The 20,668-nt window shown below is 39.6% G+C and overlaps 1 protein-coding gene across 1 annotated transcript in view; it reads right to left on the bottom strand.

Annotated features, from left to right (window-relative positions):
- Positions 1-20,668, bottom strand: part of DNAH8 (dynein axonemal heavy chain 8) — a 333,448-nt gene that overhangs the window by 112,422 nt on the left and 200,358 nt on the right. The window contains 8 exon segments of the mRNA XM_017870032.1: positions 1,583-1,798; positions 2,320-2,487; positions 4,375-4,551; positions 5,819-5,922; positions 8,480-8,598; positions 10,453-10,679; positions 12,919-13,083; positions 14,634-14,787. Coding sequence (XP_017725521.1) covers positions 1,583-1,798; positions 2,320-2,487; positions 4,375-4,551; positions 5,819-5,922; positions 8,480-8,598; positions 10,453-10,679; positions 12,919-13,083; positions 14,634-14,787 — 1,330 coding nt within the window.

Below are 20,668 nucleotides of genomic sequence, written 5' to 3'. Positions count from 1 at the left end.
CCTCGCCCAGCTAGTTTTTTGTATTTTTTAATAGAGACGGGGTTTCACCATGTTAGCCAGGATGGTCTCGATCTGCTGACCTCATGACCCGCCCGTCTCGGCCTCCCAAAGTGCTGGGATTACAGACTTGAGCCACCACACCCGGCCTCTAGAAATAATTTCATATTCTTTGTTTATACTGAAGAAAGTTCAAAGTAGTTATTCAACCTGAAAAATAATATCATGCAAAATTTCTATATAATTACTAATTTATGCCTACTCAGGATTGCCTCTATAATTTACAGGGCCCAGTGCAAAATGAAAAATGTGGGGCCCCTTGTTAAAAAAAATTATTAAGAATCTGAAGACGGCAACAGCAGAGCATTAACACAAGGCCCTGTGTGCACACCCAAGAAGCTGGCCCTATGCCTACCAGGGGTAGCCACAATCTCAAATTACAATATTATTTTTGTTAATTTGATAGCATGTGCCACAATCTCAAATTTTCCACTGAAAATACTAATGGATTTGCTTTATATGATTTGATGCTATTTTATTTATTGCATAACACATTATTTTAATTGTCTTCACTATGGATCATAATTTTTATCAACAAAGAATAGCTCTTTTCTGATGTGTGTGTGTGTTTTGTTTCTTTCTTGAATTCTACATTTATTGTAAGATTTCTCCCTTGGTATCTTTTTGTTGGGGTGTGTTTTTTTTATATTCTTCCTATCATTTCTCTTTGTTGAAACTTTTATTTTAAATTGATTTTCTATTTTCTCGAAGTTCCTCATGCACAGGTTTTAAAGAGGCAGCGATTTCTCTAAGGCTTATTATGAAAACAGTAACCCCCTGCCCACCGACTCATCATTATCCATTCCACAGAGCAACCACTTACAATACTTTTAGCTTTGCGGGGGTGGGGGATTGAGACAGGGCCCTGGAGGCAGTGTGTATCTGAGTGACACATTTCACGAATCCTTGTACTCCTAAGAATCTCCTTCTGTTCCCTCATACATGAAGACCAGCTTTGCCCATTATTGAGTGCTTAGACCCCAGCATTTTCCTCCTCAAAACGCTGCATATGTGTTTTCATTATCTTGTAGTATTTCGGGTTGCGGGAAATCTGCAACATCTTGATTCGTCTTTTGTGAACAACCATTTTAGGTTTTGTTTGCTTCTTAGATTGCATTTAAGGTTCTCCTCTTGTCTTGGAAATTTAAAACATTTCTAGTGTCAAGTCTAATTTTTATAAGTTTTGTTTGAAATACAGTCATCAAATTCAACCTCCAAACCTAATCTCCAAACTTCAAAGAAATGGCAAGTTTTTCTTCTTATGACAGCTTGATTATTATTCCCAAGAAACTCATTTCCTGTGTAAGTTAACACGGTGGTTTCAGTCACTTGCCTGCATTGTCAAGAAACATGTAACAGATATAAAAAGAAGGAGAAACGTTGAGAGGACACAGAGAAAAAAGACAAATTTGGTAACAGGGACATCTACCTTTATCTAAACTACGCATTTTCTTTTAATAGCAGTAATACTAATAATTGAATTTATGAAACATTGATTTACTGGGAGAAGGAAGGAAACTTTTACCTTCAGAGGCAACACTTCTCTATTGATGCCATAAAATATTGCCATAGCAAGTGTCCAAGACAGGAGACCAGCCACATTCCCACAGACTTTTTTGGCACTTTCAAAAGTATAATCATCCATATTAAAATATGGCTGTAGTAGCTCAACAGTCTCTTCATTTATAGTGTCCTTAGGGAACTGCTGAAGGCTCCACAGGAATCCTGTTGCACTCATCAACTGAAAAATAGTATTATAACCTGTAAGTTCTGGAAGAAAATAAATACTTTCTTCCTGAGTTAATATGTACTTCTAAATTGAATTTTCTCAAAGAAGTAACAGTTGATTTGCTCTAAATATACAAATTGAGACTATTGGCAGTAGCCAACCTAAATCTGTAAATCACAAATTGTCTTCTGGATTCCATGTGGAAAGAGTAAAGAAGAAAAGCTATGTAAGTTTTCTTTCTGGTAAGTGCATCTGAATGCCACCAACCACACAAGCCCCGTTTTGAAGATTGGGCTGGGTTGACACCAAGGCTGTGCCAATACTAGGCACCGGTTCTGGACAGATGTCATAAAAAGAAGGCATTCAGCTTTAAATCTATCTCCCTTTACATTTTATGTGATGCAGTTTAAGATAAACTTTTCAATACACAATGATCAATTATTGTCTGCCAGTTTGTCTGGTCTATATTGAGTGTCCTGGGCTGAGGATGCCTGATGCAGCTCATAGGATTGACAAAGATAGACTTGACTTACCTTTAATGACTCTCCCCATGATGGCTTGCAGCAAGGTTTTTCTGGATCCATAGTAACAGGGTCAATTTTCTTTTGAAATAGTAACAGAACACAGTCCATGATTCTCATAATAAGATGTGGTGGTTTTGCAAGTTTCCTGACTGTGGCAATATCATTTGGCTTGATAGTCTATATTTGGGATTAGGGATCAATATTTTGTTTGTTGAGTGGTATTAATAGCTACACAGAAATCTAATACTTTTAAATAATTAAGATAGAAAACTTTAAAGCATATTTTCTCTCCAGTTCCAAGATTTTTGCTTAGTGGCTCTTTCATTGTTATTTTGGTATTTCTGTTTGTTTATTTGTATGTATTCTTTTTTTCCCTTTTGCTCCCAATGAATTGGTTTAAAATATCACTACCAGGCATTGCCATCACAGACCTCTGTTAATAAGTCCCATTGATATGTAACATTTAGATAACCTGCATCTTCAAAGCACAGGGTCTATATTAGGTGTGGAGATTAAGAGGGGATACAAAGCCCTGAATATCAGAAACCTCACCTTCAGCCTTCATTTTGAGGGCTTCCCTGTCTATGGTGGGGGGAGGAATTAGAAGGAGACAAGAGAAATTACTGTAATATATGGCTCATAAAAATATTTTTGAAAATTTCTATCCATTGGCTGGGTTTCGATTAAGACATTGCCTGACCATCAAGGCAAGAACTGGGAGACCATATGATCAATAACATGTTCTAAGACTCCTTTGGTTCGGTGATCTCTCCCTTTTGTATGTTATAGTAAGACCCATAAAGGAAGTAGGAGTGCAGAATGTGTCCTGGTCATTGTGAACATTTTATTAAATTATTATCATAGATTTATTTATTCATTTAACAATTGCAGGCATTCTCCCATATAAAACAAAACAAACAAAAATAGTCTTGTCCTCATAACCTCCTGAAAAATGGCAAAGAAAATACAATTAACCTACATAAGGATTTCTGCCATGACAGAAGCATGTGAGTGACAGGAAAACAAAGGAAGGCCTTGAAGAAGAACTGAAAACTTTCCAGGAGGAGTGAGGTCTGGGCCCAGATTTGAAGATTGACTCTAATTAGGCAAGGAAAGTTAGGAAAAGCATTCCCGGCAGAGGTGGAGGCACGTTTAAAGGTAACAGACCCTGACCATTCTTTCAGAATCCTATATATTTTTCTGGATGACTGGATCGCATTGTGTGTAGGGACAAAATGACAAGATATACAAGTTCAAGAGATAGACAGGAGCCAGGTCATCAGCAGGAACAGAAGCACTAATATTTATTGAGCACTTTCTATGTACCTAGCATTTTGTATTAATTATTTTTAATGCTCACATTGATTCTTTAAGGATCAATGAGATATTATAATCCCCACAGATACCCAAGAAAGTTAAGTAAATTTACTCCAGATCATATATACGTACATACATACATATATGTGTGTGTATTAGCAGTGTGTACGTATATACACGTGTCTATGTGTATATATCCATATATATGTGCGTGTGTGTATATATATGTACGTATATACACGTGTGTATATAAGTGTGTATATATCCATATATGTTTATGTGTGTATATGTGTGTGTGTGTGTGTGTATTATACATAGAGGTTGAATGCAAGTCTGCCTGCCTCCAAAGCTGTGCACCTTTTGCCTCACAGCTGTGGATGCCTAGCTCAGGACTTTATCCTAAGAGCAGTGGGAACCACAGGAAGATTTTAAAAGGGGGCATGACATAATCTGGAAGGGATGGTGCAGATCTGTGTAATCTGAATTTCTCATAGTTTAGGCCACTAAACACTAGCATTATTTCTCAGTTCTCATGGAAGGCCAATTTGTGGGATGAAAATAATATAAAAGGTGAGGACTTTAAAAAAATTAAAACTTAGAAAACTGAATTGACACATTTGTTTCCAGACTCAGAGATTACCAATCACATTAAGAATTCAATTCAGTTTTCTGATGAGCAAATTTCATGTAATGAAACATGATGCCTTCTAGGACTTGTGTCGGAAGGGGTAACAATGCACTGCTCACATTCAGGGCTGCTTCTGCTTCTTCCAGTGCAGGTTTGGCTGCCTCGAGCTTGCTTTCAGCTTTTACTTTTTCACTATCAATTTCATCCACAATTTTTTGGGCTTTGTCTTTTACCTCCTGTACTTCGTTTTTAATTTTGGCTGAAGCCTGAGCGCTTACTGTGACTTCTGCTAATACCTGTTAAGTTGAGCAAACACATGAAAGCAAATAGAAACCTTTCAAGCAAAATTTATAGATTTGAATAGTGAGCAAATATTTATTCAACATAATATAAACACGAATAAGAACAAATTTATTTCCTATCTAAATTGTCTATATTTTAAGGTGTATTAAAGTAAATTCCTTTGAGCAGTTCCTCGCAGTTTTCCATTTTCTAAGCTTTCCTTAGGCTTAGAATATATATAAATAAATATTTAAAGCTTTCAGAAGAAATAGTATTTTCACTCTACAAATTTGTAGAAAATTAAAACAATTCAAGGAAGTATCATAGAATAAGGGCAAAAACCCCTATTAAGCCTTGTATAATAACAATAGAAGTAGCTAATGTTTACTGAGTGCTTACCACATATGCCAGGACTATGCCAGTGCCTCCCCTATGTTAGTTCACTCATTTCAGTAACTGGCTAGGATTAAGACTGAAGTATTTATTCTTAACTGACTCTTGGTGACTGGAAGCTGAAAATCTGAGGCTAGAAGGCTGTATAATAGATTTTAAAAAGGCAGCATATAGGCCGGGCACCGTGGCTCACACCTGTAATCCCAGCACTTTAGGAGGCCGAGGCAGGTAGATCACAAAGTCAAGAGATCGAGACCATCATGGCCAACATGGTAAAACCCCGTCTCTACTAAAAATACAAAAATGAGGCAGGAGAATCGCTTGAACCCGGGAGGTGGAGGTTGCAGCGAGCTGAGATTGTGCCACTGCACTCCAGCCTGGACAACAGAGCAAGACTCCATCTCAAAAAAAAAAAGAGAGAAAAGCAGCACACACATATACCTATCTCCTTGAGAGGAGTATGGATTTTTCCTCTGTCTTTTTTTTAAAAAAAAGAAACTCCACCAACTCTTCCTCTTATTCTTTGCCCTCCTTGACACATATAAGTGAGATTTGGGCCATCCCAGAAACCTGGAACATACAGGGACCTTAAACAGAAGAACAAATATAACTCATAGTCAAGCAGAAATTTCATAAACAGATGAAAAAGAATAAGAGAGACAAACAGAGTGAGAGAAGAAATAATAGTTTTAGGCCAAGTAGCAAAATTAATAGTTCAGATATACGCTGGTATAAGTTAAACAAAAATGTCTAAGTCTTTGTGAACTCTATCTTACCAGGAATTGTCCATAGGTTTATACCCTCCTTGTTCTTTAATACCATTTTAAAATAATGCATTTTAATATGGAAAAATATTCCTCATCAGTGATAAAATAAATGCAAACTCACTTCATCTGCTTTTACGGAAGCCACTGCCAACTCCTTCTCCTTGACTGCAAGATCCTGAGAGAGTTTAGCAACAGATTCACTTGCCTCCATTAGTTTATCAAGACCTTTACAAATACACACATATATACTTTTGCTGAGTATAGGTATATGCCTTCATCAAATATTTATTTAATATTTACTATTTATAAGGTACTGTACATGTAATATAACAAACACAAAATTGTATTTGTAGACAAAAGCTTTAAAAACATACACATCTTAAGAGCAACAATATTGACTATATTTCTGAGTTTCAACAGGAAGGCAAAGAAAACAGCTCTCACTGAAGAATATCACATAGCTACATTTAAGGGAAGGTCACAATGTCCTATTGAATAAGATTAGTTCAGCCAAGATACTTATTTGACAAATTTATGCTCTCTTTGGCTTTGTAAACAGTTTTTGCTATCATTTTTTGCCTTTGAATCATATTGCAGCTGAGGTGGCAAATGAGATAGAAAATACATTAACATTTTTGTGGTTCTCTTTGCTATAAAAATGAAAATAACTATGAAAATTTATGTAACAGACTTTGCAACTTTTAGCTGTGTAGAGAAAAAGAACTGGTTAACTGAATGGCTCATATTCCAATGGGTTCTAGGTACTGGGATGTTGGTAAATATTTAAATCTGGGTCACTCGGAGAAGGGGAAGCCCTCATTTTATATTGTCCAATTTCTGTAGTGTAAACACTCTCACCAAGGCTGATTTCAAGCTACCAAAAGATTCTCAGTACCACACTATTATGCAATATTCCTACCACACAGACAGAAGTAAATAACCTCAAGAACATTAATATAAGAAAGTAGAGGCCGGGCGCGGTGGCTCAAGCCTGTAATCCCAGCACTTTGGGAGGCCGAGACGGGCGGATCATGAGGTCAGGAGATCAAGACCATCCTGGCTAATACGGTGAAACCCCGTCTCTACTAAAAAATACAAAAAACTAGCCGGGCGACGAGGCGGGCGCCTGTAGTCCCAGCTACTCGGGAGGCTGAGACAGGAGAATGGCGTGAACCCGGGAGGCGGAGCTTGCAGTGAGCTGAGAGCCGGCCACTGCACTCCAGCCTGGGCGGCAGAGCGAGACTCCGTCTCAAAAAAAAAAAGAAAGTAGAGTAGGCTGGATGTGGTGGCTCACCCCTGTAATCCCAGCACTTTGGGAGGCCGAGGTGGGTGGATCACCTGAGGTCAGCTGGAAACCAGCCTGGCCAACATGGCAAAACCCTGTCTCTACTAAAAATACAAAATAAGCTGGGCGTGGTGGTGCATGCCTGTAATCCCAGCTACTTGGGAGGCTGAAGCAGGAGAATCACTTGAACCTGGGAGGCAGAGGTTGCAGTGAACAGAGATCACGCCATTGCACTCCAGCCTGGGCAACAGAGCAAAACTGTCTCAAAGGAAAAAAAAAAAGAGTAAAACTAAGAAGGGATGAGTTTGAGCATTTATTGTCTTTATTTTAAATCCAATTTGTTTAATTGTAAGTATACATGAGTTAATTTTTAATAAAAGTTCCTTTTAACAAGCAGATCACAAAATTCCTAAAAATTTAACATTGTGCTCTCAAAAGCCACTATGAGTTGGCTCCAGCACACTACTGATCTAAAGCATCATATAGGAAAGCTGCAAGAAGATGAATCATGAGAAAACCGCAGAAGAAGTCTTCTTTTACAGTCTTCTCTCATCGCTATGACTTCACAGACCTTGGCGCTCAGTTATGCTATGTGACCCAGTGGTTTTTGTTTTGTTTTTTTCTTGAGACAGGGTCCCACTTTGTCACCTAGGCTGGAGTGTAGTGGTGCAATCTCAGCTCACTGCAGCCTTGACCTCCTGGGCTCAAGTGATCCTCCCACCTCAGCCTCCCAAGTAGCTGGGTGTACAGGCATGCGCCACCACGATGCCTGACTAATTTTTATATTTTTGTAGAGACAGGGTTTCACCATGTTGCCCAGGCTGCTCTTGAACTCCTGGGCTCAAGTGATCCGCTCGTCTATGGCCTCTCAAAGTACTGGAATTAGAGGCGAGAGCCACCACACCCAGCCCCTCAAGTTTTATTTAGAACTTGTAAAATAAGAACTAAGGTGCTTTAGATTGTTTGGGCCACATACTTTCTGGACATATAATCTGTTCCAATGTTTACTTTTGCTAGTTATACTACATATACCAGACACTTGGAAAACTCTTGCTTAGGTACACAATCTCTTTTGTTTTATTTGTTTTGTTTCTATTTTGCCTTTTCTTTATTAGCAATGTAGGAAACATTAACATGGCAATGTTTATACAAATCAAGGCAAATCAAAGTGAAACCAAAAACTGAAATTGTTGTTCATTCCCAAAAGCTGGCTTGTCCCCATCTGCCAGCAATGGCTCAGTGACTCAGCACAGGGGACCCAGAGTTGAAAGAGCCAGGAGAAATGGTTCTACAGAGAAAATGGGCCACTTCTGTTTAGATTTTCTTCTGTTCAGAGTTTCCTGACAGGTCAAAAAACCCTCAAGGGCATCCTTTAAAATTGTCTACTACTAACAAAGTATTTCATTTTCAAACAAAATGTCCACCAAACAAAATACTGAAATCCCTATCAAACAAACCCTATTTCCATTCCATCCCATTCCATTCCATTCCTCTTACCAATATTCATACGTTCAGCTTGTTCATTAATGAATTTCACCTTTTCAGCATAAATGTTTTTATAACCATTTATAAATGAGAGGTACGATTTGGGAGTCACATGTGCTCTTCGACGGTATCTGAAAGCCAACATTAAAAGGACCATTTCAATCACTGTGGATACACCCATAAAATGACACCTTTCCCAAGGGAAATCAGTGTGATCCTGTAGAGTGATTCACTCGCAGGAAGACAGGATTTGAGCATGGTTTCCCAGAGGTGAAGTGGAAAGAGGGCTAAATCTGTCTGATGTTTTGACCCTGAGAGGGTCTTTGACTTCACCCTTAACTCCAACTCTGTTTCCTCATCTGGAAAACTGAGAAAAGAATATCTGCTCTACTTCTCCCAGAATTTTGTGAAGATCAAATAAAATCGCATACATTAACACCCTATGTGAAAGTTGGTGTCAACAGTGCAAAACTTTAAGGTTCTGGACAAATATTAGGGATAAGTGGTTGAAATGAATTTGTGGTGTGATCCATTTTCATTCAAGTGATATTTGCTACAGTCTCTTCACTGCTGGATCAGCTGGGTGGGTTTACAGAAGCAAAAACCAATGTCTCCCCAGTTCACTGGATTGGCCTTGAAATCAAGGCAACCGCACTTGATCCAAATGTCCAGTTTATTGTGGGCTTTATTACAAAAGGTATAATTTTATACAGAAGAAGCTCAAGCGAAAAAAGGGCTCTTCACGTACTATAAAATTATTTAACCTTTTATATTAATTTAAACTTTGGTAGTTTTGAAGATTTTAATGTTTTAAGTTTTTTTTAAAGATCTTGGGCATATATGTGACTATCATTAAAGTGTTACAAAAATATTACATTCAGAATAAACTTCAACAACCTAAGAACATATAAAAAATTGAAAAATATACCCAAATTTTCAAAGAAACAGATTTTTTGTAGCTGCACAAAGGTAAAAGTTTATCTCCACAGATGACATTAGCAGGAGGAGTTCAAATAGAAAGAAAATCTTCTTAACAGTAAGAATTAATACACACTGATTTGCCAAGAGAATTTGGGAGATATTATCTGGAATTATTTAAAAGGGTGGTCTGGGAATGGTTTTAAGTAAAGAAAAAGGTATGGAATAAACAAACTTTTGTGAAGCAGGAACCTCAAAGAACAGGAATTTCGAAGCAGGAATTTCAAAGAACGGGCATGGAACTTCTCACCAACCTGTTGATAGCAAAGTCAACAAACATTAGAAACACAGAGGGGTTATAAGTCAGCCAGAGAGAATCAGTGAAAGTGTTACCCGAACTCTCTATGCAGAAAAACAGGCATAGCCTTTCTGGGGATCCATGCTGGCCCATTTGTCAGTCTTATACAGTGACTGTTATGCTTTGCGGGGAAAAAAGCTGTGTTTTTGCATAGTTGACACCAGCTTTCACATAATGAACACGTCATTGCTACTTTTAGTGAGTGGTTTTCCCGTAGTCAGTTAATATTTTGTTTCATAGTTATCTGGCATAGAAACATTGGTAAGACTGAGTAATGCAAATAGAAATTCTAAATACTCCCTCAACATAAGGCAATAAAGAAACATTAGAAACAGTGTACTTCTTTAATCAAAATAAATAATGCATTTGAATAAGAAACTAATTTTAAACAGTGGTGATGAATTAGCTAAGTCATTTTCAAAACAAAATTAAGCAGATGAAATAAAGCAATTCATTAAGTATCTGTTACTTTGAGGTTTGGAGGATAAAAGGTATTTAAGTGTGGATACTAGTTCGTTTTTAAATCTTGTTTCCTTGCCATCTCTTCATATATAATCACTAGAAAATCAAAGGAAGAAAGATCTAAAAATGCAGCTAGGACCTCATGCTCAATCAATAGGAAGAGTCTTCTGCTGGATGTTACAATGCATTCCTCTTGGGAGTACATGCTGTGGTTCCATAGCGATGCTGCTCATGTAATATCACTTACCTTTGGAAATAACTTTCACAGCTCTCTGAAACCATGTCATGAAACAGGCCCATTGTTTCTACAACTTGTCTTTTAATTTCACTAGAGCAGACAATATTATAGTCTGAAAGGAAGTAGGAGGCCACAGCAGTCAGAGCCTCCCTCGGCCAGCGGCTGAACCAGTCCATAGTGCAACCTGATATCAAGCCAGGAAATTTCAAAGAACGGGCACGGAACTTCTCACCAACCTATTGATAGCAAAGTCAACAAACATTAGAAACACGGAGGGGTTATAAGTCAGCCAGAGACAGATTTCTGCAGTCTGACCCAACAGAGTGACATCACCAATTTGAAAATGAATCTTCTTGGGCCGCAATCATATATAAATTGAATGTTCCGATGAAAGGAGGAAATACACTCTACACTCTTCCCTGTCCTGGGACTACATCTACATTATTGCATTCAATTCTAGGAACTCTCCTTTAAGATGAAACTGATAAACTAGAACACTTTGAGAGAGAGCACCAGGACAGCAAAAGGCATGAACACTGGGACAAGTGAGAACAGCTGCAGGAACAGATGTTTGGTCTAAAAAAGAAACAACTTAGACAGCCTTGCAAAAACCTTCTCCAAACATCTGAAAAACTTTACATGGAAGAGGGATTGGGTTCATTGTATAGGGCAGAATTAGAATCAGAAAATTACAGAGACAAAATTCTGTTGATTATAAATAAGAGCCTTTTGGCAATTAGACTATCCAAGAATGAAGCAGGCTGCCTTATAAATTAGTGAGAGTCCCCAGAGCAGAGCTGTCAATAGAACTTTAAGTGATAATAAAAATGCTTATATGGGCTGGGCATGGTGGCTCACGCCTGTAATCCCAGCTCTTTGGGAGGCCGAGGTGGGTGGATCATGAGGTCAGGAGATCGAGACCATCCTAGCTAACACGGTGAAACTCTGTCTCTACTAAAAATACAAAAAATTAGCCAGGCGTGGTGGCGGGCGCCTGTAGTCCCAGCTACACGGGCGGCTGAGGCAGGAGAATGGCATGAACCCGGGAGGCAGAGCTTGCAGTGAGTGGAGATTGCACCACTGCACTCCAGCCTGGGCAACAGAGCAAGACTCCGTCTCAAAAAAAAAAAATCCTTTATATATACGCTTTCCAGTGTGGTAGCTATTAGCCACACAGGACTACTAAGCACTAGGAATGGAGCAAAGCCAGGCGTGGTGGCTCATGCCTGTAATCCCAGCACTTTGGGAGGCCCAGGCGGGTGAATCCCTTGAGTTCAGGAATTGCAGACCAGCCCGGGCAACATGGCAAAACCCCGTGTCTACAAAAAATACAAAAATTAACTGGGCATGGTGGCACATGCTTGCAGTCCCAGCTACTTGGGAGTCTAAGGTGAGAGGGTGGCTTGAGCCTGGGAGGCTGACGCTGCAGTGAGCCATGATCATGCCACTGCACTTCAGCCTAGGCAGCAGAGCAAGACCCTGCTATCAAAAAATAAAACAATTGCATTTGGCGCCCGAGTTTATACCTGATCGCTAAATGACGCAGTTGATGCGGTGCTGACGCACGCTTTGATGGGTGGCAGCACACCAACATGCACAAGAGCTATACACTACGCTAACAAACCTGCACGTTATGCACATGCTACCCTAGCAACTTAAAGTCATAATAATCAATAATAATAAATAAAAAAAAATATGGCCGGGCGCGGTGGCTCAAACCTGTAATCCCAGCACTTTGGGAGGCTGAGGCGGGCGGATCACAAGGTCAGGAGATCGAGACCATCCTGGCTAACACGGTGAAACCCCATCTCAACTAAAAAATACAAAAAACTAGCCGGGCGAGGTGGCGGGCGCCTGTAGTCCCAGCTACTCGGGAGGCTGAGGCAGGAGAATGGCGAGAACCTGGGAGGCGGAGCTTGCAGTGAGCTGAGATCTGGCCAGTGCACTCCAGCTTGGGTGACAGAGCGAGACTCCGTCTCAAAAAAAAATAAAAAAATAAAATAAATAAAAAAAATAAAATAAATAAAAAATAAACCAAATAGTAAGTAGAAACGGGGCTAATTAATCAAAACTTAAGTAACCATATATGCCTAATGGCTACTATATTGGGTAGCACGATGAGATAGAGATTTTCAACCCTACCTCAGGGACATTTTAGTAAAGCTGATATGTCTACATGGGAGGTGGAGCTGGACGAGGTTACATCACCAAGTCCCTTACAATTCAAACAACCCATGTCTCTAGGTAATTAATGAAAATTTCAGGTTATGCAATATTTTTTAATAATATGAATATTTTAAATTATGCTGGAAATGAGAATTTGGTCAATGGAGATTGGGCGGTACAAAAGTGTTAATTTTAATTCAATGTAAAAATATTAATTTCTAAGATCATTATCTAATCAGAGAAGGTAAACTAAGTATCTTTAAATAAGGAACTCTTTCTACGTAGATATAAATAAAAATAAAAACTCACTGGAGAAAAGCAGAGAACAACATGTAAGTTCTTCCTTGATCTTGAAATGAAGTATTCATACAAATTATCAAAGGTAGGAGGATGGCGAGGCAGTTCCCTCTTCATCACTGAAATCAGACCTTGGGTGATTTCATCCATCTCATCTCGTGCAAACAAATTGGAGATCTTTAAGGAATGGACAAGGACGTGTTCTGTATTTTAAGAGTTCTCCACAGTCAATTCACTGACAAAGTCCAGTCCCTTTTTTAATTTGCATGTCATCGTATTTCATATTTTCTTTCAGCATCTCCACTGTCAAATCTGATTTGCCAGAGATTATCAAGACTGCAACTTTTTATTGAGCAGCTCAATCAAGAACTAATTGTGTTTTCTTGTGCTCCAATAGCTATCACCAAAAAGCCATCTCCACCACCACTCAATCACCTCCTTAAGATGTCCATGGGTGCCCTCCGTACTTTGACTCAGAGTCAGTCTAATCAACTCTGACTCCAAAATACTTAACTAATTTTTGCACCATTAAGCATCTGTATACCATGGTGCAGGGAAGAGTTAACACAGCAGGCTTAATCTTGAGAAGGGTGTGCTTGCAGAGTTGACCCTGGGCTGTTATCAGGGAACTTAGCTTTTGGAATGTCTCCTCCATTAGTAATTGATAAGGTTGTTTTGCAGTGCCAACTAGACTGTTTACACAAACCTTGTGATATATGATAAACATCTATCTGCTTTCCTTCTAGGAATCTGGAACTTTGGTAGTTGTAGCTAGGCAGGAAGTGACTAATGACCAACCCTAAAAAAAACCCACTGGACTCTGAATCTCAAGTGTGCTTCCTGAACAGAAACACAGTGCATATGTTACTGCCCTTCACATTGGATGGAGAGGACGTTCTGTATGGCCCCTTGGCAAAAGCACAGGAAGCTGGAACATCAGTTCCATGTTCCTGGTACATCAATTACTCCACAAGATGAGTCTTCCTCTCTACTGATCTGGCTCTGCATCCTTACTGTGTTGCTGCAATAAATCTCCACCATGAGTATAACTATAAGTTGAGCATCCCTTATTCAAAATGCTTGGGACAACAGTGTTTCAGATTTCAGATTTTTTTCAGATTTTGGAATGTTTGCATTTTACTTACTGGTTGAGCACCCCCAAATCCAAAAATCTGAAATCTAACATGCTCCAATAACGAGCATGTCCTTTGAGCATCATGTCAGTGCTCAAAAAGTTTCAGATTTCGGAGCATTTTGGATTCCAGATTTTTGGATTTGAGATGCTTGACCTGTATACGCTGAGTCTGGTGAGTCTAACAAAGTACTGAAGATGTGAGGGCTCATGGAAGTGCTGACACAAGCGGTTTCGGAAGTGGTGGTGCAGACATCCATTTACAACTAACAGAACTCTTTCAACCATTCTATACTCCTCACTAGTATGTAGATAGACAGACAGATACTTTGCTTCTCCTAAAATAAATTATAAGACCAAAGTGAAGATTGAAGAGACAAGTAAGGAACCATGTTCAAAATTAAACAAAGCATCTGGAGACGGGCAGCATTCATTTCACAGGAACTTCAGAAAATCTACTAAATCTCATACATTAACCATGTCTACAATCAAAAATGTACTAAACAGCCTCATTTTCAAAAGGCTGCTGCTTTTTCTATTCCAATATAATTTATATATTTACAATATGGGCTTTTTTGCTACTTTTGAGACTTACCTCCCCTGAAGATAGCAAGTTGTTAAGGTATTCTAGAAATGCCTCATCTTTTATTTCATTGTCAGTAAAGATGAAAGTGATGCCTTTTCCATCAGCACCAGCAACTTTGTACAAAGATTTTAAATCATCTGTTAGATTAGTCACATTGTAAGACCTAAGAAGAAAAGTGATAGAAATTTTTAGGTTGAAAAATACATAGTCGGCTGGGTGCAGTGGCTCACACCTGTAATCCCAGCACTTTGGGAGGCCGAGGCGGAACATGGTGAAACCCCATCTCCACTAAAAAAAATACAAAAAAATTAGCCAGGCGTGTGGTGCGTGCCTGTAATCCCAGCTACTTGGGAGGCTGAGGCAGGAGAATCGCCTGAACCCAGGAGGCAGAGGTTACAGTGAGCCGAGATCACACCACTGCACTCCAGCCTGGGTGACAGAGCAAGACTCCGTCTCAAAACAAACAAACAATCAAACAACAACAACAACAAAACCATAGTCATAATTTATCCCAAAACACAATAATAGCCCATGATTATTAGAGCATAATCTGTACCTGCTCATAGATACTAAGTAATGATGCCTGCTAGAAAATACAGAGATTAGAGCTAGAGAATGATATATTACCATTCAAAACAAGTAAGTTTTGTTTAAGTTGAGAAGTGAGAATCAGGGAATTTACCAAAAGTGATCCATGAAGCGTAAGTGGGAACAGAGAAATGAACTTTTAGTCCCTGCAATCTGATTGTCCTCAGCAACAAATTCTGTCTGAGTAAATATATGTACAATATCTAAAACTCATCTGAAATTTGGATGAGTTTGGTTTGGTGAAAAAGTCACAATAAGTTATGAATAAAATTAATGATAAATTGTATATAGTGGTAATTTGCACAGCTCATTAAGTGGCTAGGTACAAAGAAAACCCACAGAAAAAGATGCATTATGCAATATGGTATAAATAATAGAAATGTTAGATGGTTACAGATTATGGAATGAAAAGATCTTGGTCTTTGTTTTTTGGTTTACTCTGTTTTGAATAATGTATGTGCTACCAGAGGTGATGAGATGTGTAAAAAGAAAGCAGACATTATCTGAAATGTTGTATGTAAATCTTCATGGGTAAGCTAATGACAAGGACTAAAAGGTAATCCTCACTGGAAAGAGGTGTTACAATGCAAGTAATAGGAAGTAGGCCTTGGGTCTCACAGAAAGACTATGAGCACTGGAACCAGAAAGATCTAGTGGCCTGATGCTGTCAAAGTAAATCCTCTCACTGACTGGCCAGTCTCTGAACTGATCAGTCAAAGATGTCAATTTGGCTGATTTTTTAAAGAATTAGACTGACTGTTATATATTGCACATGGAGACAGTCACCACACACCCCTTGTCCAGATCCTGACCTCTCTTGTTTCTTTCTTTCAAGTTTTCCAAAAGTGTTCTCTGTGCTTCTTCTCTTCCTAATGCAATGTGGCTTGTGTGCCCATCCACTCCACTGAAAGTTTTATCATGTTGACTATCAGCTGCCACTTTTCATGCCTTAACATTTTCAGATTTTTTTTTTTTTTTTTTTGAGACAGAGTTTCACTCTTCTTGCCCAGGCTGGAGTGCAAAGGCGTGATCTTGGCTCACTGCAATCTCCACCTTCAGGGTACAAGCGATTCTTCTGCCTCAGCCTCTTGAGTAGCTGGGATTACAGGTGCCTGCCACCATGCCCAGCTAATTTTTTTGGTATTTTTAGTAGAGATGGGGTTTCACCATGTTGGCCAGCTAGTCTCGAACTCCTCACCTCAGGTGATCTGCCTGCCTCGGCCTCCGAAAGTGTTGGGATTACAGACGTGAGCCAGGGCACCCAGCCAGCATTTGCAGATTAATTATCTACCTGCTTAGTTTCTGAAAACCACTCTGGATTTCCTCCTCTCTGTCTTGCCTCTTCTTCTCACTCCCAATTGCAAGTTCCCTTTCTCTATGTTGGGAGACCACGGAGTTCTTTCCACAGCCATCTTTTCTTTCCATGATGCACCCTATTCATACTCCCCATGACCATAAAAGGGTTCCCTCTACTGAGACGTCTATATTCCTATTGCAAGAACTAGAATCCTCTCCTGAACTCCACATCCATGAGTCTTATTATCTATGGAAACTGTTCTGCAACACCTCAGACTCAAATGTACGGAACTATAATTGTCACTTTACCCTTCAAAGCTGGTCATTTTTTTTTTTTTTTTTTTTTTTTGAGACGGAGTCTCGCTCTGTCGCCCAGGCTGGAGTGCAGTGGCCGGATCTCAGCTCACTGCAAGCTCCGCCTCCCGGGTTTACGCCATTCTCTCGCCTCAGCCTCCCGTGTAGCTGGGACTACAGGCGCCCGCCATCTCACCCGGCTAATTTTTTGTATTTTTTTAGTAGAGACGGGGTTTCACCGTGTTAGCCAGGATGGTCTCGATCTCCTGACCTCGTGATCCGCCCATCTCGGCCTCCCAAAGTGCTGGGATTACAGGCTTGAGCCACCACGCCCGGCCAAAGCTGGTCATTTTTTATTTATTCAACACATCGTTTTACAGAATTGGTTAAAACTAAGCATTTAATAATGAAAATGAAAAAGACAAATATTACAGTGGTCCATTCTCAGGGAGCTTACAGCTTAGTGAAGGAGGTAGAAATGTATGTGAACAAGTACTTTTTTTAATGCAGTGTGGTAAGTACAGTCATGCATTGCTTAACAATGGGGATACATTATGATAAATGCATCCTTAAGAAATATTGTCACTGTGGCCGGGCCTGGTGGCTCACGCCTGTAATCCCAGCACTTTGGGAGGCTGAGGCGGGTGGATCACAAGGTCAGGAGTTCAAGACTATCCTGGCCAGTCTGGTGAAACCCTGTCTCTACCAATAATACAAAAATTAGCCAGGCATGGTGGTAGGCACCTGTAATCCCAGCTACTCGGGAGGCTGAGGCAGATAACTGCTTGAACCTGGGAGGTGGAGATTGCAGTGAGCAGAGATCGCACCACTGCACTCCAGCCTGTGTGACAGAGTGAGACTTCTTCTCAAAAAACAAACAAACAAACAAAAAGAAAACATTGTAATTGTGGGAACATAATATAGTTTGGATGTTTGTCCCCTCCAAATCTCGTGTTGAAATGTAACCCCCAATGTTGGAGGTGGGGCTTGGTGGAAGGTGTTTGGGTCATGGAGGCAGATCCCTTATGAGTGGCTTAGCACCATCCCCTTGGTAATGAGTGAGTTCTAACTCTGAGTTCATATAAGATCTGGTTGTTTAAAGGAGTCTGGGACCTGCCCCCTGACTCTCTCACTCCAGCTATCATGATATGACCACCTGCTGCCCTTTTGCCTCCCACCATGATTGAAAGCTTCCTGAGACCCTCACCAGAAGCAGGTGCCAGCACCACACTTCCTGTACAGCCTGCAGAAACCTGAACCAAAACAAACCTGTTTTTAAATAAATTACACAGTCTCAGGTATTCATAACAATGCAAAAACTGACTGATACAAAACAGCACAGAGTATACCTACACACACCTAGGCTATATGGAATGGCCTATTGCTCCTAAGCTACAAACCTGAACAACATGCTATTGCACTGAATACTGTAGGCAATTCTAATGCAATTGTCCATATTTGTGTATCTACCTAAACATAGAAAATGTACAGTAAGAATACAGTATAAAAGATTTTTAAAATGCTACTCCTGTATAGGGTAGCTCCATTATAATCTCATGGGACCACCATCATATACATTGTCTGTTGTTGACCAAAATGTCCTTATGGGGCACACAACTGTACCACTAGAGAATTCAAGAGTGTCACGCTGGCCTTCCTGTTCTTTCCTCCTCTTCCTGCATATTGGGTCAGTTACTAAGTCCTATTAATCCTGCATACTTTAAACTGTCCCTGCTGAGTCTTCCTCTCTATTCCCACTTTATCTGCTGTTATAAAATGTATCCAGAATTTGTTGTAATCAAGTGTGGTAAGACACAAAGACACAGGAACGACTGTCATGAAGGAAGATGTTTATACTCAAGGAACCCTAGAAACAGGAGGGGGCTTGACATGCTAGGTAGGGTGACATGGGGAAACACCAGAGTCAATCAGGAGGCACAAGGAGTGATGGGAAAACACAGGCAAGAGCCTTTATTGTGGTTTCCATGAAAAGGCAAGGCAGGTAAGCAGAATAAGGATTGGCTAGTTTGAATAATTTCAGCAGCCTCTGGGGCATAGGAGCTCTCCCTTGTTGACTGGTATGTTGCCCTGGGGTGATTAGGGCAGAGGAATATCCTAATCCACCGTGAGATGCCACTACACACCCACCAGATAGAGGTGGTGGTTGGGAGTAAGGACTCTGAATTGGTTGGTTTGCATATGAAAAGTATTCTTCTGGAGGAGTTGTTTGAATCTCTAAGAATTGGTTACCCTGGAAGGGTCAGTCTCTCCCCAGTAAGCAGGGTCTCAGATGCCAGGGTATCAAGAATACAGAAATTAAGAAAATATAGTGAACAAATTTGCCTTAAATTTAAGCCTCTGTCATTCCTAACTATAATGAGTGCAACACCACCTATCTCAGGATCACAAATTTAGATGCCTACAGGAATCAGACAGATAATGCCAGTGAGGGAAGCAGTGCTGGTGGGGTCTATGGATTGGAGGATTGTATGTCCCATCCAAGGAGGCAGCTACTCCTGAGCTCTGCTACCTGGGTGTGTAGGCCCTAGGTTGCCAGATCTTCCAATTATTTCAAAAAAAAGTCAGAAATACACTTTTCTAAAATATGAAAACCTCCCGATTTTTAAATGTTGACAACTAATTTAATTTTTTGAAGTAAAATTAAATTAATATCTACTTATTTGATGTTTTATGTTTTTAAAATACTCAGAAATTGCATTTTGTTCAATTTTATTTTCATTTGTTTGGCAGCAGAATGATTTGTGTGTTTGTTTATAAATTGGCAAAGTGATCTAAATTTTATATGGAAATAAAAAGTCAAATGGACAAGACATTTTGAAGAACAACAACAAAGTTAGAGATCTGACACTACCAAATATACATATGTTAAATGTAAATATATATATTAAAGAAGCTACAGCAATTAATACAGTGGGTAATGATGCAAAGATAGATAAGAAAACCAGTGGAGGAGACTATATAGTCACGTATATGATCAGATGACTTAAGACAAAAAATGACACTGTGATGTGGCAGGGAAAAGATGATCTTTTTAATCAATGGAGCTGGATCAACTGGCTATCAATATTGAAAATAATGATCACAACTCCTACATCAGACATTATAAGAAAATGAATTCTAGGTCGGTTATAGAACTAAATGTGAAAGTAGTAAATTTTATGTGTAAACGTTAAGAAAATCATAGGAAAATATCTATGTGCCCTTAGGGTAAACAAAGATTTTAAAATATAACACAAAAGAGCACTAAATAGAAAAAAAAAGGGTATTTCATTAAAATTAAGATCCGCTAAGAGAACGAACAGGCAAATCAATAACTGAGAGAAGATATTTGCAATATACACCCTTTATATCCAAAACACATATAGAATTCCTAACAGACAGTAAGAAAGAATCGCAACCAAACTGAAAAACAAAATGGAGAAAGGGCTTTTCTAATTCACAAAAGAGCCTATCCAAATGGTCAGTGAGAGATGAAAAGGTGCTCAACATCATTAGCCATCTGGGAAATGCAAACCAAAACCACAGTGAGCTACCACTGCACACACAGAATTGCCAAAATTGGCCAGGAGTGGTGGCTCACGCCTGTAATTTTGGGAGGCTGAGGCGGGTTGATCACTTGAGGTCAGGAGTTCAAGAGAGGCCTGGCGAACATGGTGAAACCCCGTCTCTACTAAAACTACAAAAATTGGCTGGGCATGGTGGCGCACTCGGGAGCTGAGGCAGGACAATCGCTTGAACCTGGGAGGTGGAGGTTGCAGTGAGCCGAGATTGCGCCAATGCACTCCAGCCTGGGCGACAGAGCAAGACTCCACCTCAAAAAAAAAAAAAAAAAAAAAAAAAAAAAA

This window comes from Rhinopithecus bieti, unplaced genomic scaffold (genome assembly GCF_001698545.2).
Source record: "Rhinopithecus bieti isolate Rb0 unplaced genomic scaffold, ASM169854v2 scaffold_4553, whole genome shotgun sequence".
NCBI lineage: Eukaryota > Metazoa > Chordata > Mammalia > Primates > Cercopithecidae > Rhinopithecus > Rhinopithecus bieti.
This window is presented reverse-complemented; position numbering and strand designations above follow the sequence as displayed.